This window comes from Monodon monoceros, unplaced genomic scaffold, assembly GCF_005190385.1.
Source record: "Monodon monoceros isolate NGI ecotype Baffin Bay Population unplaced genomic scaffold, NGI_Narwhal_1 Super_Scaffold_4, whole genome shotgun sequence".
Taxonomy (NCBI): domain Eukaryota; kingdom Metazoa; phylum Chordata; class Mammalia; order Artiodactyla; family Monodontidae; genus Monodon; species Monodon monoceros.
The window spans coordinates 14,797,196-14,823,027 of NW_021703781.1; the positions used below are offsets into that span (position 1 = coordinate 14,797,196).

The window sequence follows — 25,832 nt, forward strand, 5'->3', positions numbered from 1 at the left end:
CTCTAGCTTATTCATTCACTCTTTTAGGTTTCCACAGTACCTTAAAGTTCTGAGAACATGTGACGTATTTATAAAAGTATTTATTTATGAGACTGTTTAAGCCTACACAAATTTAAGTCATCTAAATTGTGACGCAGCAATGGCATCAGGGCTTCAAGGGAGAGCCAACCAAAAAAATATATGCTAAACACCGTGTATATGCAATGCATGGGCATGTATTTTTCCTAGGGTGAGGAACCAAGCTGTCATTGGTTTTTACAAAGGACTAGAGACCTAAAAAGATTAAGAACCATTGTACTAAAATGCTTCTTACTCATTTTTACATGATGTACTCATTTTTATATCCTTAATGACCAGCACAAACACTAGATTTTATTAGGTGCTCAATAACTCTCTGTTGAATAAAAAAAGGGAAGTAAAATAGCAATGATGTTTTCCAGAATGCAAGAAAAAAACTGAAGATAATATTAAGTCATGCAAAATCCTAATTTGTGCACTAATGTAGTAAATTACCATCTGAAGTGTGTATCAAACATTATTATATCAAAACTCTGGTCAAACAGAAAATCATTTTTATTTGAGCCAAGTTAAATAATGGAGTTTGTCGTTCAAGATTTTATGAACTAACTTATAAATAAATGTTCTATAGGTAAATATTAAAGGCAAAAGCATCTACACTTCTCATCAGTTCAAGAAAACTGCTTTTACTATTAACACTGTGATAGCAGAAATGAATCTGTTAACTAAAATACAAATATAAAAGAAGGAAGGCGATACCAAACTTTGTGAATATATGGCTTTATTAAAAGTCTGCTAACAAACTGAAATTATAACATCAAATAATCAATGCTTCCCTGTTAATTCATATAAATCTGGCCAAAAAGTAAGGATTCAGAAACAATCATTCTGGTAACTTTTTTGGTGTTTTTGATATCTTCCAACTCAAATGTGTGAAGTATTATCTTTCCCCTTTCTAATCCTAAGGAGAAAACCATTTTTCCTATTCAACCAGCTTTAGTTCCACTCAGAGCATACTAAATCAGCTTAAAATACTCACTTGTCCATGTTTCCAACACTCTTTGAAAAGCTTCCAATTATTAATATTTTTATAATCCTTAAGCCACAGAATATGCTTCTCACAGATCCAAGAATGTGGTATATCACTGTACAATTTATTGTTTTCATCCATGGCAGGTTTTCTGTTTTCTTTAGGTTCTTCTTTGAGCTCTGGTTTTACATTTATCTTAGAGGCTTTATTTGGTGGAATTTTGTTTTCAACAACTGAAGCAATTATGTCATCAAGAATGTTTGGCATAGTCCTTCCACTTTTACCACTCTAATAAGGAAAAAAAATTATACTTTCAGGGGAAATGATTACATTTGGAAACTTTTGTTTTTATTTACTATTACATAGCAAGCAACCAACACAAACAATATATCTGGCTTCAAGAATCATGTCATTGTGGCTTCCCTGGTGGCGCAGTGGCTGGGAGTCCGCCTGTCGGTGCAGGGGACACGAGTTCGTGCCCCGGTCCAGGAGGATCCCACGTGCCGCGGAGCGGCTGGGCCCGTGAGCCATGGCTGCTGAGCCTGCGCGTCTGGAGCCTGTGCTCCGCAACGGGAGAGGCCACAGCGGTGAGAGGCCCGTGTACCGCAAAAAAAAAAAAAAAAAAAAAAGAATCATGTCAATGGATATGGATCTCTAGTCCCTACACTATTCCTGACAGTGGGAAGCAGAACTAGGGTGGTCTCCATGTGAGAAACCGCCGGATCTGCGGAAACCAGAAGTGTGGTCTTCCTTTTATATCGTTTTAGGATTGGGGCAGAGGGAACAAATAGGTATACTCTCCCGAATACTTTTAAAAGCCACTAAAAATTTGTGTCTACCTATGCAATTTTTGTTTTTATTTTTTTTAATTTTTTTGGTGAATAATTAAAGCGAAAATTGATGTCTAAATATTTTAAGTAACAAAACATTCACATCCATATCATTCCCTGCCCGCCCCCCCTCCCCCAACTAGATACCAAATTCTGAAGGAGTATGTTAGGACTCTTTTGGAATCAAAATGCCCCTCTGCAACCCTTTTCACCTGGGAAAAGAACAAAATCTCTGGCTTTTAAGTTATGAGAATTATAATGCAAATAGGAACATGCTTAGTAATTTGGTATATTTGATTTCATGTGCATCTATTTATTGTGTAGTTCACAGCCAAGACCCCAAATCTAAATTTAAGGCCCATATGAAATCCAAAAATCTGGCATCTCACTCACGGGGGTTCCCATTGAATAAACTGGTGCAAAGGCAATGCCAGCATCTGTAGAACCCACACGTAGCTTGCCAGCTGTTGTGGTCAGCAAATCTCGTAATGTTGAGCCTTGTTCATTATTCTGGGACACAGGAGGTGATGTTCTGCTATTGGGAGAATCAGGGTTGTCTTGTTCTCTCTCTTCTTTAATTTGCTTTTCAAGGGCAAATTCTTTGTTTTCTGAAATAAAACATTTTACAAAATTCACATAAAATTAAACATGCTGCTAAAGTACAGACAAAGCTGGCATCCTACATTTTACAGTGAGAGATGAAAACTGTAGCACTAGTCATTTATTCACCTGAACACACACCAGAGGATGCGTTAGATCCTTCAGGAGTCAAATAGTTTGAATATGAAAAGGCCTTCCTCAGTGTTTTAGACATGTAGGTGAGTTTGTACCTGTCACAAAGGAAAAATGCTATAGCTAAGACGGGGAGAAAGTGTAGGTAAAGTTACAAATCTATCGCCCTGGTGGCTTTATTGATACGCTCATCTACAGATGATTCTGTAACTAACTTTGATAAGATCACAGGAAGTCGAGTTCCTAGTACGAAAAGACAAATGTTAAAACCTAAGCCACAATGAGAGCAAAAGACAAAAGTAAACTGTTCTAAGTGAACAGTAGTATGTTAATGTATAATACTACACTGTTGATTACAATTCTCTATTAGATAATAAACTAGGTTTACCTTTTTTTTCCTCTCTGGCCTTTTGCTCTGCAAGATCTGCTAACCAGTGCAGTGGTGACTGGGATTCTGGAGGAGTTAACTTGCTGTCTGTGCTTACATCACTCTCTGGGCTGCTGTTGCCATTACTCTCTGGCTTCTGAGGGGTATTTTGCTGCTGAGACTCAGGCATGCACAGAGAAATTTTATTACTGTGATTAAGAACATTCTGTAAAACCTACAAAGGTAGAACAGTTGAATTTTTAAAATACTATTTCTTCAATTATTCAGAGTTAAAAAATAGAGGTTACATTTATACAGTAACACAAGAAACGTAATTTATAAAACACAAGTCCTAAATTGGATTTCAAATATCAAAGCTGATTAACCATGAGTTTTATTTGAATAGAGATTTTTACTCACTTGAGACACACCATTCATAGCAGAAAAATTTCCAACTTGTATATTCTGTTTGTTAGTACAATGACAATGGGATTTAATACCATATTTTTCTCTAAGAGTGTGCATCGCATCTAGAAGATCTGTCAAAACTACAAAATATAATGGTTAATAAAAAGATCATCACTAGTTGTTAAGATTATAAAAATTTTTTCTTGTGGAGGTTTTCTGTGCCTTTTCAACTTTTTTTCCATTTTTTCCTTCATCCCTTCCATCTATTTCAGGTTTGATCATTCAACCAAATTCATGTTCTCTATTCTTTTCTTTTACCTCTATAATCAAAAATCATTATGCTCAAAAAAACAAAAAACCTGTAATAAATACATCTAATATGCTTTTTCATTACACTCTGGTCTCCCCGCCCCCCCTTTCTCTGGCTGCGTGGTGTGGCTTGTGGGATCTTAGTTCCCCATCTAGGGTCAAACCTGTGCCCCCTGCAGTGGAAGCGTGGAGTCCTAACCACTGGACTGCCAGAGAATTCCCAGTTTTCCCCTTCTAAAATGGTTCCTCCTCTAAGGCTTTCTTCATCACTGGGTCTGGGCTTATCCTGCTAACTTTATTACACAGAGGATTCTAAGAACAGAGCAATAACAATTCAAGATTACATAAACCTTACCACTTCTTTCTACTACTATTGACATACTTCTAAGTAATCTGGAACAACAAAGACCTGTTAACACTACTAAGTCAATAATGTATATTTAGGGCTTCCCTGGTGGCTCAGTGGTTAAGAATCCGCCCGCCAGTGCAGGGGACACGGATTCGAGCCCTGGCCCGGGAAGATCCCACATGTCGCAGAACAACTAAGCCCAAGTGCCACAACTACTGAGCCTGCGCTCTAGAGCCCGTGAGCCACAACTACTGAGCCCGAGTGCCACAAGTACTGAAGCCTGCGTGCCTAGAGCCCATGCTGTGCAACAAGAGAAGCCACTGCAATGAGAAGCCTGTGCACTGTAACCCAGAGTAGCCCCCACTCGCCACAACTAGAGAAAGCCTGTGCACAGCAACGAAGACCCAATGCAGCCAAAAAATAATGTATATTTATACTTACCAGAACCAGGTATAATTTGAGTTGGCATTAAATGTTTGTGATCATGAGGCTGCCCCTTCACACACTTCATCCAAGCATACAGTTCTTTATCTGTAAGATAGTAACGTACGTACTTTTATATTAGTCATGGTTTTAGAATTATAAAATTGATGGCTTACATATAAAGAGTTTAGCAATTATGTAAAATGTCAACGGTAGGCTTCATATGTTTGCTTCTTAAAAAAAACAGTTCCACTCTTCTGAGAATTTTATAAAAACATGATACAAAACAGATACAATGTTACTAGCCTTTTCTAAAATGACCATTCTTTAGTCTCATTAATGTGTTAGTCACCTCAATCTTCCCTGTAGCTAATTTTTTACTCTTAACTATTTGTGCCAAACAGGGCTTTTGCCTGATCTTAGCACATTAGACTCATAAGTTTGAGGCTACTGCCAACTCATTTTTTTCTAATGGGTCAAAGACACAAACTGTCACAAGACATGTGAAAAGCCTCAACTTGATAAGACAGTATTTAATTGCTATTACTGCAATAAGGCTCCATACCTGGAAGAGTCGATGTATTAAGGCATAGCATGAGGCATATCATACAAAGGAAAAATATTCAATACCTTGATCTCAAGGACATCTTCTTCTATAAATTTAATGATATAGATAACTACTTATCTATGACGTGGCTGTAGGAGCTTCAGTTAAGTATCAAAAAGGTCATTAAATTCAGCATAAAAAAATCTAGAACTATTTCATGAAAAGTTTCAGAGGAAATAAAATTCAAATCTAGCCTAAAACTGGTTTTCTTTAAAAGCGTTCTGACTTTCCCTACAAAACCTACATAGTAACTTGTAAATGTTCTCTAACTAGTTATATTTTAGACACTAGGTTTAGTTACCACTATATAAAGCTATAACCTAGTCAATGTGAGCTTATTACAATATTTATCAGTGAAATAAGAATATATATATATATATATATATACATAAAACATAGAATACAACTCAAGGCATATAGGTTATACTTAAAAAAACAATATGGTGACTGACAGGCTATACTTTAAAAATTAACAGTACTATGATAACCGACAGCAACACAACTATTAGGTTTATTATGCATACCCTATCTTGTTTAAAAAAGAAGTCATGCTTATATATGCATACAATATAACAAAATATAATACATTAAAATTAATTTCTTTTTAATTTGGCAAAGGGAAAATGAAAGTAACATAGAACCAGTAAAAAGGAATGAAGTTTTATAACACTGCAGCTAGTTCTTCTATCAACCAAAAGTATCCAAATAGATTTTTAGGATTTTGAAGATATTTAACTGCCTAAAATGCATTCCTTATTATGGTTTTACATTTTACTCATGTATCTTTTGCATATCACAGAAACAACTAGCTGTAGATGCTCCGCTTGCTCAAGTCTCTTTGGTAAACGCTGGGTGTATAAGAAAAAGGGTTAGAAAGGGCCAAGTTTTAGTAATCCTATCAGTGGAAAAGATACTGATGGCTAAATCATGGTTCACCTGTCTGACATACTACTTTGAAAAAGAGCTGCCTGGAATGAAAATGACATTCACTGTTTTTAGATACTGAATAAACAGCCTATCACTAAACATGATTTTACTTCTAATACTTCCACAGTTTGAATCTTCTCATTAAGACTTTACCCCCCAAACCTTCAGGTTACCAGTATTTACGTAAGCTACTTCCTTAACTGCCTTGGATGAACTTCTTCTAAAACACTTGTACCATGACAAAAGGTATAGTTAGTTACTTTCTTTTTAAATTATTATCTTCCAAATGTATTAACATGCAGAACACTGTTTTGTGCCATTTTACTTCTCTAGAAATTAGAAATAATCATTTCAAAGGATGTTTTCATATATAATAAAGACTTCTTCATTTTCTAACTAGCGGATAAATGGTGCTAGGGGTAGCATATTCTTGAACATTTGGACTTAAACTTTATGGACCAATTCTTAGAAAAATCAATTCACCCTAGTTAAGTATGCAATTGTGACTTATGTGCTTGACTGTATAACTAACAGCTTCTGGGGCTTCCCTGGTGGGGGAGTGGTTGAGAATCTGCCTGCTAATGCAGGGGACACGGGTTCGAGCCCTGGTCTGGGAGGATTCCACATGCCGTGGAGCAACTAGGCCTGTGAGCCACAACTACTGAGCCTGCGCGTCTGGAGCCTGTGCTCTGCAACAGGAGAGGCCGTGATAGTGAAGGGCCCATGCACCGCGATGAAGAGTGGCCCCCGCTTGCCACAACTAGAGAAAGCCCTCGCACAGAAACGAAGACCCAACACAGCCAAAATAAATAAATTAAGAGGTTCTATAAGACACTTCAGGCTGTGACACAGTGGAATCTGAAAGCTGCAAAGCCTAACCTAAATTTGGGCTGCATTAATCTGATTGAAATGAGAGAGTGGATCTACTAATCAGGCTAAAAAGATGTAGATGCAGTTTTATTGTAGAAAATCTGGCTATTTTAATAAACTGTGGTTAACTCCTCCTTTTTTAAACATAAGCTTCATAAAACTTCCTTAATGTAATATATTCATAATTAAGGAAGGTAGGGAAAAAACTCACCTAATTCATCTAATTTTCCAGATGAGTGGTCCTAAAAAAAAATTTCAATTTATATGAAGTTACAACTAACCTCTAGAACTCTTCCTTTCCTTTGCCTTGTAACAATCTAAGCAGACCACAAATCCACATTTTTGACAAACCCAATGAATGTTAAACAATGTTGCTTCACATGCATCACACATCTCCCGGACTCCTCTCACTGCTCTTTTCCAGGCAATTTTGGCTGAAATACAGGGAAATAAAAATTTAAAGGCAAACATGCTCTCTTCCATACAATTTTCACTGAAATGCACAAAAACAAAAATTTAAAGGCGAACCAAAAACTTCGAAGGATTTATTAATTAACAATCAATAGCAGATTTCTTGATGTAACTAGTAATTCTCTTCAGAAGACTTACATCTAATGGAGGGTTTCTCAATCCTGGCGCCCTTGATATTTGGATGAATAATTCTCTTTTGTGGGTGGCTACCCTGCGCAGTGGCATCTGGGGCTCCACCTATAGATGCTAATTCTCTATACCCCCAACACCTTTCAGTTATGCAACCAAAAATGTCTTGAGTCATTGCAAAAATGTCCCCTGGGGGACGAACTACTGACTTAAGGGATGGGAAGGAAAAGAAGCTAACATTTTGAGCACCTAGTATGTTAGGTGTTTTACTTAGTAAATATAACATAACTACTTTAAAAACAAACCTATGATGTAGTTATCATTCCCATTTCATACAGTTAAACAAGGAATAAAGTTGCGATACAAATGTAAGTCTATCTAACTCCAAAGACTGTGATGAATCACACGAGATAAAAAGCTTAAATAATTGGGATGGATTATGTCTTTATATGGCAAATGCTGAAGCTTCCCAATTGCACATCCAAAGTGTCTATCGTGCTCAGTTATGTCATAATGGCAGAAATACCAAAATGCTATTGTAATTTCACAAATTGCTAATCCAATTCAACCTCAGTTGGAAAATATGTTACCTTAATTACATATAGGTACATTTGCACATAAAATTGTCATTATCAAAATTAAAAGTAAACAAGCCTAGGTAAGATTAAGGACTTCTCCCACAGATAAAACATATTCTACAGAGAAATTCTTAAAATAAAATGTGAATAGTTGCATGTTCTAAGTATTTAACTTCCTTACCATCCTTTTTCACCCAGGACAAAGCTGTTTTTTCAGATGTTACTAACTGACAGAACTTATCACCTATTATATCCAAGATGTATTTTGAAGTTTCTATGTCTACTTCATCATCTTCATAATTTTCATGTGTCCATAGACTCATAGCTTCATCATCATATTGGTCAGGAGAAGAGAAGCCATCTATTCTAACCACTCCATTTTTACTAAAAGACAATCTGAAACATTAAAACATAAAAGCATTAGATAACAAGACAGAAGTCCAGGTTTTAAAAGTTGTAAATGTATAATTAATTTATATTTTTATATTACATTATAAATATATAAATTTACAATAAAAAAACATGAAAATAGAGTGGTTGTTTATATATACAAACTTTATTAATAAAATTTAACCAACTTTTGACTCCCATAGTGCTACACAAATGGCAATGCAGTGGCACCAATTTTAGGTAAAATCTTATTTCTTGAAATAACCTATCACTTATACTTAACTATTTAACTCCAGTCAAATGGAAACTGTCCAAGTGTTTCATGAGGAAAAGAGTTAAAATGTTGGCCGAATGCTGCCTTGAGCAATGCAGTTATTTTATACATAATCTAAGCCAGCACCCTCTAAAGTTGAAAATACCATAAATCACCTTAAGACTCACTGAGATTTAAAAAAAAAAAAAAAAAGCTAAATTAAAAAATACATTTTCTTGGGCTTCCCTGGTGGCGCAGTGGTTAAGAATCTGCATGCCAATGCAGGAGACACCGGTTCAAGCCCTGGTCCAGGATGATCCCACATGCCGCGGAGCAATGAAGCCCGTGTGCCACAACTACTGAAGCCTGCGCGCCTAGAGCCTGTGCTCCGCGACAAGAGAAGCCACTGCAATGAGAAGCCTGCACACTGCAACAAAGAGTAGCCCCCGCTCGCCGCAACTAAAGAAAGCCTGTGCGTAGCAACGAAGACCCAATGCAGCCAAAAATAAATAAAAAACAAAAAAACCCCATCTTCCTCACTAATTAAAATGACACTTCATTGACATGATTTGGAGGAACAAGATTGAAATTCTTAATAGTATATTAGGAACTCAATTACTGTGCTTACTTCCTTCTCTTACTTCTGATATCCAATTCATGTAACCACTCAATTCAGAGAAGTTTAAGGTAAATGCAAGGAAAAATTGCCATTCTCCTACAGGCTGACGGTTATTTCTCAACTGTCTTTGAACTTACTCTTTACTCTCAAAGAGGTATATCAGAAGTACATTACAAATCAGCCTGTATTTTTCAAATGGACGATACCAACAACATTCCTTTTACCACTTCTTCCTATACCTTTATTACCTTTCCCTCTTTTTCTTAAAAAAATTTCTCCTCTCATGACAACCCATCATCTTATCTCAGCTTTGTATTATGTCTACCTTTCCTTCCTTAAAACTTTTCCAAAGGTTTTCTTATCTCTTCAAACCTACTTTCCTTCTGATTCCTTTTCCACCTTTTCTGTACTTCCATGTGGACTACCTTCTAGAGCTATTCTTTGAAGCTGTTTGTCCTTTGGGGATTGTTGGCTAGAAAAACCATGAAGTAAAGAAGAATGTTCTGTTTCTGCCAATACATATTTTTGGGGTCTCCACTGGGCCACCAGCACAGTACATTTATTTGTCACAGCAAAGTGCCTCGTAACTTCTTAGGAAGAAGAAGATGATGATTAGAAAAATAACTGCAGGCAGCATCATAGGTGCATTCCATATACATGCTTGGTACTATGCTAAGAACTCTGTGTACTTTGTTCTCATTTCATCGTCATGAAATCTCTGTGAGGTAGGTACCACTATCATTCATATTATGCAGATGAGACAGGCTTAGCTGTAGTCCTACTACAGTTAATAAAGTCACACAGGAACTAAGGACAGAGCTGGAACCAAAATCCAGGAATGACTGATCCTAGAATCTGAGAAATTAACTAGTTTCTACTGGCTGGGTTACCGGAGAAGCCCATAACAACTATTAAGTTGTTTTTATATTTACCACAAAACCTGTGAAATGTGACGTGCTACTAACAAATCCTTCTTGTCATTTTATAACTCATATTTTTATAGCTACATATGTTTAACGAAAGTATGGGTATCTATACTCCAATAAAAATTAAAATAAAAACAAAATTTTAAAAAACCCCAAAATGGGCTTCCCTGGTGGTGCAGTGATCAAGAATCCACCTGCCAATGCAGGGGACACGGGTTCGAGCCCTGGTCCGGGAAGATCCCACGTGCTGCAGAGCAACTAAGCCCGTGCGCCACAACTACTGAGCCTGCGCTCTAGAGCCCGCGAGCCACAACTACTTAAGCCCGCACGCTTAGAGCCTGTGCTCTGCAACAAGAGAAGCCACCGCAATGAGAAGCCTGCGCACTGCAATGAAGAGTAACCCCTGCTCACCACAACTAGAGAAGGCCGGCACGCAGCAACAAAGACCCAATGCAGCCAAAAATAAATAAATTAAAAAAAAACAAACAAAACCCTAAGTATGGGTATCTGTAATGCAACATACTGACTTTAGTTTAATGCCTAGATTGGTTTACCCAGATTTATAGACTTTTATTGTGGCTGATGCACAGATATAAATGTGACATTGTTTTGTTTTACATAAATAAGAAAAAACTTAAACTGCTGTTTCCTATAGTTTAGAAAAAATACTAACATTTTCTCATTAAGGAATAATAAATCTCTTAGAAGAGAAAGGTCATATGAAAACAAGTAGCAGTGTGAATATGAATTTAGTCTAACAATTAAACCTATTGTTAAATTTGGCACACAAAAAGTTTAGTGTCTTTTTATAATGCTTTTTATAATGCTTCAGAAACACAGAGGCTCAAAGCCTCATTCCCACCTCCAAAAAACCCTCAGAATGACAGTACAATTTCCAATATCCTATCACCATATTTTCCGCCAATTACCTATTTTCAACTTACCGTCTAAAGTAGTAAAATCTACAAAACACTGGTGAGTGAGTTAGTTCTTCTCCCTTCTTACTCCGAATAAGTCTACATTCTCGGCACTTTTGCAAATTAGGCCCTATCTCACAGCAGGAGTCATCCTGTAAAAAGGATTCCCCAGTTTGCTTCAGCTTCTTGACTTTACGCCAGTCTTTTAATACTGAACGAGGGATGCCAGCTGTAAAAGCAGTAGGAAAGTATTAGCAAGATTATAACTTTTTAGAAAGGTAAACTCCTTGAGATAATATTCAAATCAATTAAAGATCACTGAGAAAAAAGGCAAAAAAAAGAAAACAGTTCAAGTCAATTATACAACTGTGATCATATATTGAGATTGTAGAAAAGAGATTATAGTTCAAGGTACTCATTAATAACTAAAAAGTCCATAGCAGCATTTCTATTTACTATTCTACTAACCAAATGAACTCTTAATGTCAGCATAATGGAAATGCAGACGTAAGTAAATTTTCCAGCTGACTGAAATCTTCACATACTCAATATTCATATTTGTATAGTAGCAAACATGATAATCATTCATTTTCTTTGTAAATCTATAGATAAAAATGCAGCTCTTCTACACAGAAATTTGTTATATGTAGGAGGAGGCTCTTTTAAGATGCACGGGAAGGACCTAAAGACCAAAAGTTAATACTTCTAGAAACTACAGGCTAGTTTCAATATATTTATAGTTTTGAAATACTTAATCTGATTCTCCAAAGGTAAATGTGGATCGAGACAAATTTCGATTTTATCACACTATATTTGTGGGAAGAGGAGCTAAGATTTTTCTCCTAATATCTCTCCCTTATTATAATGCCCTCCATTTGGTATCAGTATTTGATAGAAGCAGTATCTTTTAGAAAAATCAAAGGGTTTGAAGGATGTAAAAGAAAAAAGCCAATATTAACCTGCCTGTCTTTATTGATGGTATAAAGAAAAAAGGCATCAGAGAAGTCTAAAGAAAAACAAAACTCAAATGCACTATACAATTTAATACTTGAAGGAAAAAAATTAATTTATTTACTATACTCTGCATCATTGCTCCATCACGTTCATTAACTTGAACTTAATTGTTGTAATAACACGGGCTCAAGTAATCAGTCATCTATAGAGCAGCAAGAACTCAAAACATTATATTGTACATACGTTAAATGTAGCCTATTCAATTTTTAAAAATATATTCACTTAAAAGCACGTTGGGACAAGCAAGTATTTGTTGACACCTATCAGCGTACTTACACTGCCCATATTTATGTAGCTATATGCCAGACCTGAGATTTACATAGTTTGTTATTTCTATCATGTTGAATGAATAAATTGTATTTCCTAACCTTGTGTTTACTAATCATACCCATTTTGCCGATCAGAGGCAGTTCAAATGTTCTCCTGAGATTATATAATTCTTGCAGAAGATACAGCAGAACTCTTGTTCTGAGCTCTCACTGTCAACTTACCTATTGATAGCATACGTAGTACAATTACAGCAAGATCACGTACATCTTAACATAGGAAGTGCTGTGTTTAAATTCCAGGGTGGCCCATTTGAAATAGGTTCCAGTTATTAAGCACTTCTATGACTGCTGCCTGATTCTTTTACGATTACATGTTCTCCCCTCTTCTTTCTCTAATTTAGGGCAAGGAGCCATTTGGCTTAATCCACTAGAGAAACATGTATGTGGGCACACATACCACTTATGGAATAAAAATGTTTCCAGAAGGCTTGTGTAAAATGTTTGTTATTTCCTCCACTGTGTATAAGACACGTTTCTCCTATGGACTGTATAAAAAATTCAGAGCTTCTTGAAGTCAGAATGAACAACAGTAGTACACTGCTGATAAATCTTTATTTGTTATATTACTTCCAATCATTTATTTACTTTATCTATTACACTAGAATAAACTAAATGAAATCTTTCTATTTAGACGAGAAAACAACCATTAACCAATATGCTTTTACATTCCAGACAATGGAACAGTTCCAAGAGTATGGATAACCATACTACTGTGAACAATTTAAATAGTATTATAAAGAAAGAACCAGGCATTTCAAAGCAACTCTCAGTTCTGTGACATGAAATGTACACTTAGACCTTTTTTTTTAAAATGAATGAATAAATTATAAAGATATGAAGGTCCAGGTCATGTAGACTGTTTTTGATATTATGTTTTTTGCTTCTAGACTAGGCCAAACATGACTATGCCTAACTTCTTTTATGAATTTTACTGTAATATTATTTGTACAATAAATAAAACTCCATTTTTCAATTCTATATATATAATTTATTGGTAACATCTAAAATCTAAAAGTTTGAGATTTAGACACTTAGTCAACGAAAAATACCTAACCCAATGGATATTTCTTCTTCCTTTATACCAGAAGAACATTTTCAACCTTAGTTCTCTATCAGTAAATCCTCAAAGCAGCTGCTCTAGCAACAGAAAACTGAGGAAGAAAATAAGAGAAAAATACATGCTAACCTTTAACCTCTGATATGCCTTCACCTTAAAAATATTTTTTGAGATATAGAAATGAACTCTGCTAACAGTTGAACCACTGATTTTGTGTGTCACAGGACTTGCATTTAAATCTGATGGGAAATTTCAGTACATAAAATGATGTAAAAAATTAGTCGCAAAAAAGCATCCAACTTTTAATTATCAGTAACAAAAGGCAGCAGATATGAAGATTTTCTAAAACAGCAGATAAAGCAAAATCTATTGTACCTGGCTTTAGAATGTACTAAAAACTATGATATGCGTATTTGTGTAATAATTATACATGTATAATAGTCTATGCAATCATATTACATTCTTTAAGTGCAGACTTAACTTTTCGATTGACTATGACTGATGACAACCCCAATGAACATTAAAAGGATAAAGATCATATTTAATCCATGAGGGAGATAATCCACTCAGGTTTAGAACTTATGAACTCCCAATTTAGAGAACTTTTCTAGATAGCCCAGAACAAAAGCAAGTCAACTCTGCCCATAATTAATAGATGGCATTTAATAGTCACTTAATATTACTTTGGACTTGGGAGTAAATGGGACTTAAAATAGCCTGTTTGATACTAAATGTTATTCACTATGTAGGGGAGATTTGACTAAGCATTACAACTTGGGAGGGGGAAGTGCTGATTCCAGTCTTTGTCTTAAAACCTACTTGGGAACATGTACACACACAGTCTCAAAACGAAAACAGAATATGTACTTCATTAAGAGTTAATTTTATAAATTTAACTTCTCAAGAATATTCTAAATGTTAAAAGCTGGAAGAGTCCTATTTCTGTTTTCTGTAAGTTTAACTCCAGTATTTGAATACTCGACAACAAAAGAAATGTTTTGTGAAACAAAAGAGAAACAATTATTGACCACACTAAGCTTCTTGAATTCACTGGGGAAGTAAACAGAACACATTACAACACAGTATGCAATCCAACACTCAAATAAATGGCACGTATCCTGTATCCTTCGTTGTCAATCTCCCTCTTTCTTTCTTCTTACTATGTTTGCATTTCAGTCTGTCAGCCTGTCTCTAGTTGAGCTTGTTTTCCTTTGTTCTTTCACTTTCTGACTGTCCTTTTCTACGATTCCATCCTCCTGTTTTTCTCTCCTTCACTTTGCCTCTGGTTTCCACACAGGCATGTGGGAAAAACCTCATTCAGTAAAAAGGCCCAAATAAGAGCCTTCAAGCATCCAAATGCTTGTTACAGTACGTCTTGAATGTCCACATTGTCACAGATATTTCATATATTGTATGTGGATGAATACATGGATATAGTGAAACTATTAACTGCTTTCTGCCTTGTGCAACATACCTAAAAAAAAATAAGCAAACTGAGAAAAACTACTTCTAGAGTAAAGACATACAGAAATACTTTATAGTGAATATTACTGGCAAGTATCACTTATTCTGCCCTGTTGTAGCCACAAATGAAATATAAATATTATCAGTTTTGAAACTTTTACTTATTATGTAAGTTCTTCTTGAATATAGAAATGAACAAACAAAACCACCAATCCCGTTTATTTAACTTTTACCCACTGTTAAGGACTGCTTGAATGAGTAGCATTATTAGTTAAATAGAAGGTAATTTCATTGTTTTGTTTTCTTTCTTTTTTTTTTTTTTAAGTTTTCAATTTTTCTCCAGATGACAAAGGGTGAAATACGGGCTACATCCACACTACTTTGAAGTAGTTCTCTTCTAAAAGTGGGACTTCAAGGAAGTTTTTGTGAATAGGAATTCTTTTTCAACTATTATCTTGTTACAGGTAAATACCTAATACAGGCATACCTTGGAGATAGTGTGGGTTCAGTTTCAGACCACCACCATAAAGTACACAAATTTTCTTGTTTCCCAGTGCACATAAAAGTTAGGTTTACACTATAATGCAGTCTATTACGTGTGCAACGGCATTATGTCTAAAAAACTATGCATGTACTTTAATTTAAAAATGGTTTATTGCTGAAAAAGGCTAACCAACATCTCAGCCTTCAGTGAGTTGTAATCTTTTTTCAATAGTATGAGTTGTAATCTTTTTTCAATAGTATGAGTCGTAATCTTTTTTCAATAGTAACATCAAAGGCCACTGATTACAGACCACCAAAACAAATATTATACCATAACATTGGAAAAGTCTGAATTACCAAAGTATGACAGAGACATGAAGTGAGCAAATGCTGTTGGGAAAATGGTGCCGACAGACCTTCCTGACACAGGGTTGCCGCAAACCTTCAATTTGTTTAAAAAAAAAAAAAAAAAGACAATATCTGGAAAGCACAATAAAACAAGGTATGCCTGTATTAGAAATCCATTTTTAGTGTATAGCTATAACTGCCTTTTGACAATTTTTAGAAATGGTCAAAATTCTGAGTAACTACTAAATTACACACTGGGGTTTTGCCAACCTGAGTGCTATGTAAAAACATATTTCTACAAGTCTCTTGAAAATGGAGAAACATTGATAGGTCTTCTCTCATTTCCTCTTATAAGGTACTTGTAGAAATGAAGTCAATGAGCACATACATTACACCAGGGCATACAAATGAAGTGAAAGATGCCTTTAAGCTCTCTAAGTTTTAGAGAACACCATCATTACTGCAAGAACTTACAGCCCATTTTACTTGAGATAAAAAAAGTAATTAATTTACTTACCACTATTATTGTTGCTCTGCAACTTCAATTTACTTTTTTCTTTGGCACTCCTGCTGAGAACCCCATTGGGTTTTAAATCTTCTTCTATTTCACCTTTTCTCTTCTGAAGATCATTTTGCTTCTTTTTGTAAGTTGGCTTAGGTTGCCTTTTAGTCCTTTGCTCTGATTTGCTTTCACTTTCGTCTGAATCTCCACTTTCAGAGCCAGATTCGTAAGTTCGTTTGGCTTTTCTCCTATTGACTTTATCATCTTTTACAAATTTATCAACTATGATCTTACTATCTACACTATTTTGTAGATCATTCGATGTAGAGGCTATTAAATTGACAGAACATGGCTTAATAATTTCTGATACAGAATTCCCTGAATTTTCCATTTTATTAGTATTTTTATCTTCTTCTGAATGTCTTGTAAGCCAGGCCTTTTTCAGTTTAGTATGGTAGTTTGGTTGACTTGTCTGGGATGCTTGCCCATTTCCTACAGAGTTTGCTTTGTTAATTGTACTACAGACTACAGTGCTATCCAAGAGAGGGGAGGCTGAAGATGTCTGATTTTTCACAGCATTAGGCTCAGGCTCACTGACATTACTACTTTTATACTGAGCTGCAGCCAGTGCTGCCTTGTGCTTTTTTAAATGGATAAAATCAGTTGTGCCTGAGAACCCAGAGCTGGATTGAACAGCACTTCCTGTCTTACTACTGGCTGGTGTAACTGGAGCTGTCGTGCTGACCCTGCATTCTTGTGTTTGAGCCACTGAATGACTGACACTTTTCGAAGAGGTACATTCTAAAGATTGAGAGGCCAAAATGGTATTTGATAAAGAGTAAATTATTTCTGAACCACCCCAGCTGGAAACATTGGTGGTAGTGGCAGCAGATGTGAATATATCCGTTTTGGTATTACACATTGTATTTACAGCAGACATGACTGAACTGGGAACACTGCCCTGTGAGACAGCCTGAAAGTTTTTTTCGGATTTTATGTGAGCACTGTCTGAATTCACACTTGGCAGAATGATTCTTCCACTCTCTCCAGCTTCTGCTGATTTGAGGCAATCTGTTTGATTTGCCCCAATTGAAGATCTTTCACTAACTCGATCTTTGGAAGCTAACTGCATTGCTGGCATGCTATCAAGTTTTGCACTAGAAGGTGGACGTACAATGACAGATGCCATAGCAGCCTGTGACTTTCCACTGCTTTTCTCCACATGCCATTCAGCTTTCTCTTTGCTGAGGTTATTATTAGATTTCCACATTTCTGTCAAACTCTGTTCAGAAGAACTCTTAAAATTTGCCTGAGTGTCTTTAGGCTCAGGAATCAGAGTTGGAGGCTTTTGTGATTCTTGAACCTTCCCACCAGCATTTACAGGCATCACTGGAGTTAATGTTGGAGGGGAAAGGCTACTATAGCTGCTTTCCTTTCTCTCCAGGCTATGATGGATTGGTGGGTGAAATACAGGTGCTCTATGTAAAGCAGGCATACTCCGGAGTGTATTTGTAGAAGAAACTGTCAAATGAGTAGGACTCCTACAATCATTTCTGAAAGTTGTTACTGAGTGAGAAGCAATTTGATGGGGAATATGTTCTGGTGCCTTGCCTACTAAACCTTCACTTTCCGGTTGGTGTTTAATCAAAGGTGGAGGCTTTGAAAGAGATGATATAAACGAAGTCAGAGTCTGAGGGTTAGCTGCTGCTGCTCCAAGGGTATTACTCTGTTTTTCAGTGTAAATATTTGAAACCTCTTTGGATGGGTATGACCTTGGTGGTTCATTGACTACACTATTAGACAATGTAGTGAAATAGTTACTTTGAGGCAAACTCTGAGGCACTGAATGCTTCATCTTATAAAGATCTGATACTGAACATTCTACATCTTTGTCTTGTTTGATGACATGGCTTTTAGGGCTAGAGGATGATGATGCTACTCTGGAATAATTATCTCTCTCACCCTCAAGCCCCTTGATTTTAGTTGTATAGGGAGCAACATCAATACTTTCTTGAAGGATTCGACGGTGCTCCTCCTTATATTTGTTTAATCTCTCTCCAGTCTCCTGGAGTGGTCTCTGTAATTGATTCAATACAGGATCCACAAAATGCCTATGCAAGTGACCATCTTTTCCCGTCTGTGACCTATTTAGATCCAGGTCATTTTTGGCTGATGTGGATGCAACAGAACGCAATGGTTCAATAAAAGCTTTCCTCTCCAATTCTCTGCAAAGAAAATACACAAAGGTTTCTGTAAACACTTTTTCTCGTATAATACAAATATAGCTTCTGTGCGTTACTATTCTATCATAAAAGTGAAACACGATTTTGCATGCACTATAATATTATTAAGAAAATTAAAGGAATATAAAAACAGAAGAATAGTACTTATTATTCAGCCCAGTTTTAAGACATTTGTTAAAATTATCTATTTATAAACTGAATTAAGAAAAATTATAAAAGACAAGTTTTAAGCATTGGTGAACTTACTCTTTATGATGATCTACTAAACATTTTGTCAATGGTGGACTGGAATGTGCTGTAATTTTAAGAGGCCGATGAGGCTCTGCACTGGAAGGTCTGACAGGAATGTGACTAAGTAATCCAATACCGTCTGCTGAGGTCACAGGGGTAGGCTGATGTAACCAAGGACTGGGAGAATTCTATCAAAAAAATTTTTTAAAATCATCCTTCAGTTACTAGAAAAAGCTAAACACAGTATCACAGCAGGACTTTAATAGTAGTATGTTTATGAAGTATGTGACATACTAATATAGCAGTATATTTATTAACTATTCTATGAGAAATATCCAGACAAATAAGTAACTAACAGAGTTATACGGATTTTTCCATATGATGAAAAAAATCAATCAGCATTAAAATATTTATTTCCAGGGAATTCCCTGGCAGTCCAGTGGTTAGGACTCTGCACTTCCACTGCAGGGGGCATGGGTTTGATCCCTGGTTGGGGAATTAATATCCAGCATGCTGTGCGGTGTTGCCAAAAAAGAAAAAAAAGTTATTTCCAGAAATTTATTTACTGATTGCAGATCTTGAAATCTTTGCCTTTAACTTACAAATGATGTACACAGAACCTAGCTTTTAAGATTTCCTAAGATTCTAACACCAAAAGACTATATGCTGCTAATAGAAAAAAATAGAAAACATGTTGCTAAAATACATTTCACCAGATTTCATCAAGTTTATTTGACAATTTTTCTTGTCAAAAATAATTTTTCCTAGGCTTTCCTGGTGGCACAGTGGTTGAGAGTCCGCCTGCCGATGCAGGGGACACGGGTTCGTGCCCGGTCTGGGAAGATCCCACATGCCGCGGAGCGGCTGGGTCCGTGAGCCATGGCCGCTGAGCCTGCGCGTCTGGAGCCTGTGCTCCGCAACGGGAAAGGCCACAACAGTGAGAGGCCCGCGTACCGCAAAAAAAAATAATAGTAATAAATAACAATAATTTTCCCAATGTCATAATTTATTTAGATTTGGCAGAAAATTACATTTTCAAGGCCCATTTGTACTCCATTTCACTATAAGCTATAGATGGACCATTAAACTTGGAGGTGTGGAGGTACAACAAAATTAATTTTTTTAATATCAACATGCTGCCTTTCTCATAGTATCTGGTGACATTGATCTCTATGTTGAGACTTACAACTATCTAATTACATGCTTAAGAACTGTTTCTATACTATGACTCACTGAAATTCTTCCAGACAATGCTTTGTTGAGTTATACTGTGTTGAATCAGATATTGGGAAAATACAATCCTTTGGTTTTACCAAAGGGAATACATTTTACATCTCAAAATGATAATGTGAAAGCAATATGATATCACACCAAAGATATGCTGCTATAAAATTTCTTAGATTAAAAATATACATAAACCTCACACAAGAAAAAATATATATATATACATGTACATAGGATCATTCAAATATATGTTTAAAATAAGGTCTCAATTCTACAAGATCCAGAAATCTGAAGTTATACAGATTACAAGGGTACCTGTATATACCTATATACATATAACAGAATATTACTCAGCTAAAAAAGAAGGAAATCCTGTTACATGCTACAACATGGATGAACTTTGAGGACATTATGCTACATGAAATACTGTACGAGTCCACTCAAATGAAGTATCTAAAGCAGACAATCATAGAGACAGAAAGTAGAAAGGTGGGTGCCAAGAACTTAGGGGGAAGGGGAATTAGTGTTTCATGGGCAGAGTTTCAGTTTTGCAAGATGAAAGAGTTCTAGATATCTGTTGCATAACAATGTGAATATACTTAACACTACTAAACTGTACACTTTAGAATGGTTAAATAAATTTAATGTTGTGGCTTTTACCACAATAAAATAAATAAAATGCGTTTTGAAAGATTCTGGGGGAAACCTGAAGAGCATCCTGGTCCACACCAAGGATTAAGTTGCCTCCTAGAGTTTAACGGTGACACCCAATCCCCAGTTTTCAGAATGGGGCTGGTAATGCCCTCAACAACCATTTCTTAGCATGGAAATTAATCTGGCTGGAAAAACCACACAGAGCATGAAGGAAGAAGAAAGAGCCCTGTCCCCCACCTTCAGCAATACTTTGTCAGGCAGAGAGACTCTCAGCCCCAACTTCACTCCCAAATATCAGGATTCTCCAGCCTCGGCACCCTTAAGAGAACTAGAGGCTTAGAGAGTCATAGCTTGTAGTATACATCAATATAATGTATCTAACTGGGAAACATAACAATTTGTCTTTTTAAGAATAACTTGATTATACATATCAAGAGCCTTGCAATTTTACATAAATTTTATATCCAGAAGTTTCACTTCTAGGAATTTACCTGAGCAAAATAATTATGGATATATAATATAATTAGTTATGAAGACTAAGTAAGAAATAACTTAAGAGGTTTACTTCTTTAAATTGGCTTTTTAAAAAAATAAATAGGCTTTTCTGAGATTTTAGCTTTACAGTTCTAAAGTTACTAAGCATCAAAAGTTTCATCATAATTAGAAAAATAACTGTTTCAAAAATTCTAGCATATTTTATAATAAGAAATCTAAAAAATTAATGGGATACTGAAAAAAGCACTTGTACATATGTTGATTAATAAATATATGACATGAGGTAAACCACAGCTTAACTTACCCTCCTTAACGAAGATTCAGCATTAACTGCATTTTCTGGGTGAACCCACTTGGAAGAAGGCAGACCAAGTCCTGAGTATGCATGTGTTCCATTTGGATATTGCCAAATAATTGGATAAAGTCCAAGCTGATTATATGAAGCAGATGGGTGGGCTTGTCCCAGAAGATGAGGTGACTGGTGCTGTAACAACTGTTGCTGTTGCTGGTGTGCTAGTGCTAAGTGGCTCAAGCTGCTGGCATGAGCAGTCTCCAGTCGTGGGTGGCCACCGAGTAAGGAGGCAGTAGGCACTCCAGGTAACACAGCAGAAAGTAAGTGAGGGTGATGAACAGAATGGTGTGGACCACTAGTCAGAGGATGAGTGTTAATGGTAGGTAATGGAGTTTGACTGGATGATCCAGCCAGTAAGTGGGGTGCAGGACTTAAGGCAGGGTGATGGGTACCTGGATTTAAACACGTTCTATGGGACGAAGAATGAAGAGGAAAAGGATGCTGGCTTAAGAAAGGTGAAATGTGATTAGCTCCTGTATCTGACCCGACAAGTGCAGGATCTCTGTAAACTGTGAAATGCTCATTTTTATCAATGATAAGAGGGCTTTTTGTAGTTTCTAATGTACTGCCTCTAGTAGGAACCGGATGAAAGCTGCATCTTGATAACTCATGGTCTATCTTATTTGCCAGTCTTCTTTCACCAGCAGTTTGGCTGTTTGCAAAAGTGGGCTTAGACTTTACAGAATCAGGGGAATGGTTAATTTTAGGTTTAACAACTTCAGGTGAGGAATTGGATTTTGTCTTGTGAGCATCTACTGAAGTATTAAGTTTAGATTTTATAGTTTCTGGGGGTGGACTTTGCTTATGCAGCTTATCTTCTGTGACAGAAACTGCACTAAGAGAAGATATGTAAGAGACATACTGATTTCTCTCTTTTTCCATATTCAGGTTTTCATTTCCTGAAGAAGCATTCCTAACATTTGACTGGGTTAAATCTACTTTAACTACATCACTGACCCAGCTCTGGTCAGAACCTTGGTTTGCTGTTTCCAAGTATTTTGTATTTGTGACTGAATGTTTTGAATCACTAATGTTAGGATCCATTTTCTCAAGTGTCTGAAGGCCAAAGGTACTTGAGTTTTCCTGAGCCACCTTTTCCGTATTAGTGTCATTCGTAATGTCAATAACACATTTTGGTGTGGGTGGTCTGGATACAAACTTCTCCTTTGGTAATAATTCCACTGTGTGTGTTTTCTCCATATTGTGTTCCTGAAGAAGTAAATCATTAGAATTATGATCAGAAAGTGTGGCCTGTTCTGATGAACGGATAATCATTTTTTCTTGAATCTGAGAGTCAACAGACTTCTGTTTCTCTGTTTCTTCGTGTTTTTTATCTTCCTGTATTGGATCCCAGGGAGGCTGGCTATCTATTAGTGCCTCTTCTCCTGCCTTCTCATTATTCTGGGATTTTCCTTCTTCTCCATTTATCTTTGAAGTGTTTTTATTTTTCAACTCATGCTCTGACTTCTGCTCTGAGGAATTATTTATTATTCTCTTATTTGAATTTTCTGAGTCACTGCTCTCAGAAAAGTCTGAAACATTGTCGGTTCGTAGTCTTTTCATATTTAGTTTCTTTTCATCCTCCTCAGGTTTCCTTCTTTTGTTCATCACCTGTTTGTTTTTACCTTTAGCATTTTCTATAAGATTTAAAAAAAGAACAGTTTTATCTTTCAAATTAATATTAAATAAGTATATTTTAAATGTATTTTTGTTTTATATGTTCTCATGCCCTTTAAAAAAGGTGGGTCCTACCTCCTCGTGCTATATAATCATATTTTTCCTCCTTCATCTTCTCTTCATCTGGTATACTGCTATCTGAGCCCTTCCTCTTATTTGGACGAATATTTCTTTGTTGCTGGTGTGAATTCTGTTTTGGTACAGCAGCTTGGGAGTTCATTGCTGGTCTGGGACTATTTGCTTGGGCACGTGTATAATGACCCTAAAAATAACCAATTAACAATGATTGTTCACTACCTGATCCTAAGTAATTTAAGGGAAAATATTTTACCATAATCCATCACTAACAACATACATACGTGAACAGTGTTGCTATTTTGACTGGCACGAGACCTTCGCCGTGATGTAATGCCAATATTTTCACCTTTTAACAAAGAGTGAACAACATCATCTAGAAAGGTCATTTGAACCATAGAAGGATCGACATTCTGTGGTTCTAGTACCTAATCCATGACACAAAACAAGAACAAAAATTAAATCCCATCAGCTAGCCAATGTGATATTAGGTACAATTTCTTTACTGAGTAGAGATGTTTAGAAATCAGCTTGAGATACTGTCAGACTTACAATAAATCAACTTTAACCATTAAAGATAAGGCTACTGTTTTACATGTTAACTAAAAATTAAAAAGCAAATACATCTATTGCAAGTATACCTTGCAAAACAAGGATTAGAATTATTCAAGAGTATATTGACAAGTCATAATAAAAAGTAATTTTCAAAAACAGCTGTAAAATAAAACAAGAAGGTAGAGCATGACAGGAATTCCCTGGCGGTCCAGTGGTTGGGACTTGGCGCTTTCACTGCTGGGGCCTAGGTTCAATCCCTGGTCGGGGAACTAAGATCCTGAAAGCTGCATGATGCGGCCAAAAAAAAAAAAAACAAAGAAGAAGGTAGAGCATGGGAAGCAGAAAAGGACAAAAATCATATAAATGAATAATAAAGACAGGTTAAAGAAAAAACTATTTTTAAAACTAAAGGCAATTTCGTGCTTCACTGAGAGGTCAAAGTTTGTTAGATTTTAAGGAAAAAAATTAAATTAAATGATATAGTTTATTTAGCATTTTGACTAGAATTTTAACCAAAGCATCTGCATTGTTTATAGAGGGGGTTCTCATTTATTCAGACACCCTCCATAATCCACTCAGGTAGGAAGGTATAAATATCTATTTTCTGGGGGTAAATACAGTACAGCTTTAAAAGATTTGAAATTAAGACTTTCAGACTGTTAACTTAAAACTCCTTATGAGGGCTTCCCTTGTGGCACAGTGGTTGAGAGTCCGCCTGCCAATGCAGGGGACGCAGGTTCGTGCCCCGGTCCGGGAAGATCCCACATGCCGCGGAGCGGCTGGGCCCGTGAGCCATGGCCGCTGGGCCTGCGCGTCCGGAGCCTGTGCTCTGCAATGGGAGAGGCCACAACAGTGAGAGGCCTGCGTAATGGAAAAGAACACAAAAAAACAAACAAAAAAAAAACTCCCTATGAAATTCATATCCTTAACATTCACCATATTCACTATAAAACTTAAGGGAGCATCCCAACTCTGGAATTTGATGTAAAAAGAACTTCAATGTGCATTTAAGTTTTCATTCATGAAAAGAAACCATTTGGGAAATATTTTTATTACTGGAGGGGCAGAAAAGCTGAGACTTTAAGAAAGTTTTAGCTGACCTACTGATAAAAAAAAAAAGACTAAACAAATAAGAGTTTGATGCCTCCATTTCAGGGACTGATTTTATCAGTGTTGAAATAAATTTGGCATCACTATCTCACTGCGACCTCAAGTGAACTCTATGTAACATCAGACACATTTGAACTTATTAGGATTACATGACTGCACCTAGAGATGAAAATTATTTGGTGTCAACCTATTGATCCACTGCGGGGCGGGGGCAGAGGAGAGGCATGGAATATGTGAATTGTAACCATCTCTTCAAAAATTGGACTATTTACCTGATCATTCATAACGATCATGGTGCGAGTGAAGAGATCATGATGAGTAATTATGCCAGTAAACCACTGGGTGGCAGAGTCTTGTCTATATACTCTCACTCTGTATCCATTCAAGGAATAAGGACCTTAAAAAAAACACACATCATACATGATTCAGTTCATGGATGAAACGGAAAAGTAATTTGGAACTTGATGTATGAACCTTCCAGTTGCCAAAACTTTACCATAAGCAACTAAAAATTTTGATTCCGGTGACAGGAAAAGCTGCCAAAGTCTTAAAACATGCAGAGACTGTTAACTGAATTTATAAATACAATCAATACTAAAATGCCATATTGGTGTACTTTTGGATTAAACTCACTTTTTTAAATGATATCTATATATGTATACAGATATCCTTCAGAAAATAGGTAATAATTAAATAATAAAAGATATATATCTATATATATTTAAATATGTCTTAAAAGAGAATGGAGATAAAAATTTCTTCAATTCACAGGTACTAAAATGGTATCAAATACTTGAAAGTTTAATAAGAACTGTGGAGGGGGGCTCTGGTGCCCCTTATTAATATGACAGTGTTATACATCAACA

General features: G+C 36.2%; 1 protein-coding gene across 7 annotated transcripts in view; it reads right to left on the reverse strand.

Annotated features, from left to right (window-relative positions):
* The window catches only part of JMJD1C (jumonji domain containing 1C), a 306,158-nt gene that overhangs the window by 18,230 nt on the left and 262,096 nt on the right, over positions 1–25,832 (reverse strand). For 5 of the 7 annotated variants that reach the window (XM_029244595.1, XM_029244590.1, XM_029244591.1 and 2 more), the window contains 14 exons: positions 25,239–25,363; positions 23,586–23,729; positions 23,302–23,488; positions 21,502–23,186; positions 18,840–19,012; positions 16,366–18,575; positions 11,181–11,382; positions 8,230–8,444; positions 7,152–7,304; positions 4,485–4,574; positions 3,398–3,525; positions 2,999–3,212; positions 2,272–2,486; positions 1,058–1,336 (listed from right to left, as the gene is read on the reverse strand). In XM_029244595.1, coding sequence (XP_029100428.1) covers positions 1,058–1,336; positions 2,272–2,486; positions 2,999–3,212; positions 3,398–3,525; positions 4,485–4,574; positions 7,152–7,304; positions 8,230–8,444; positions 11,181–11,382; positions 16,366–18,575; positions 18,840–19,012; positions 21,502–23,186; positions 23,302–23,488; positions 23,586–23,729; positions 25,239–25,363 — 6,020 coding nt within the window. Of the gene's footprint in view, positions 1–1,057; positions 1,337–2,271; positions 2,489–2,998; positions 3,213–3,397; positions 3,526–4,484; positions 4,575–7,151; positions 7,305–8,229; positions 8,445–11,180; positions 11,383–16,365; positions 18,576–18,839; positions 19,013–21,501; positions 23,187–23,301; positions 23,489–23,585; positions 23,730–25,238; positions 25,364–25,832 lie in introns of those variants that run through there. The other 2 variants (XR_003796943.1, XM_029244592.1) reach the window with 2 other exon arrangements.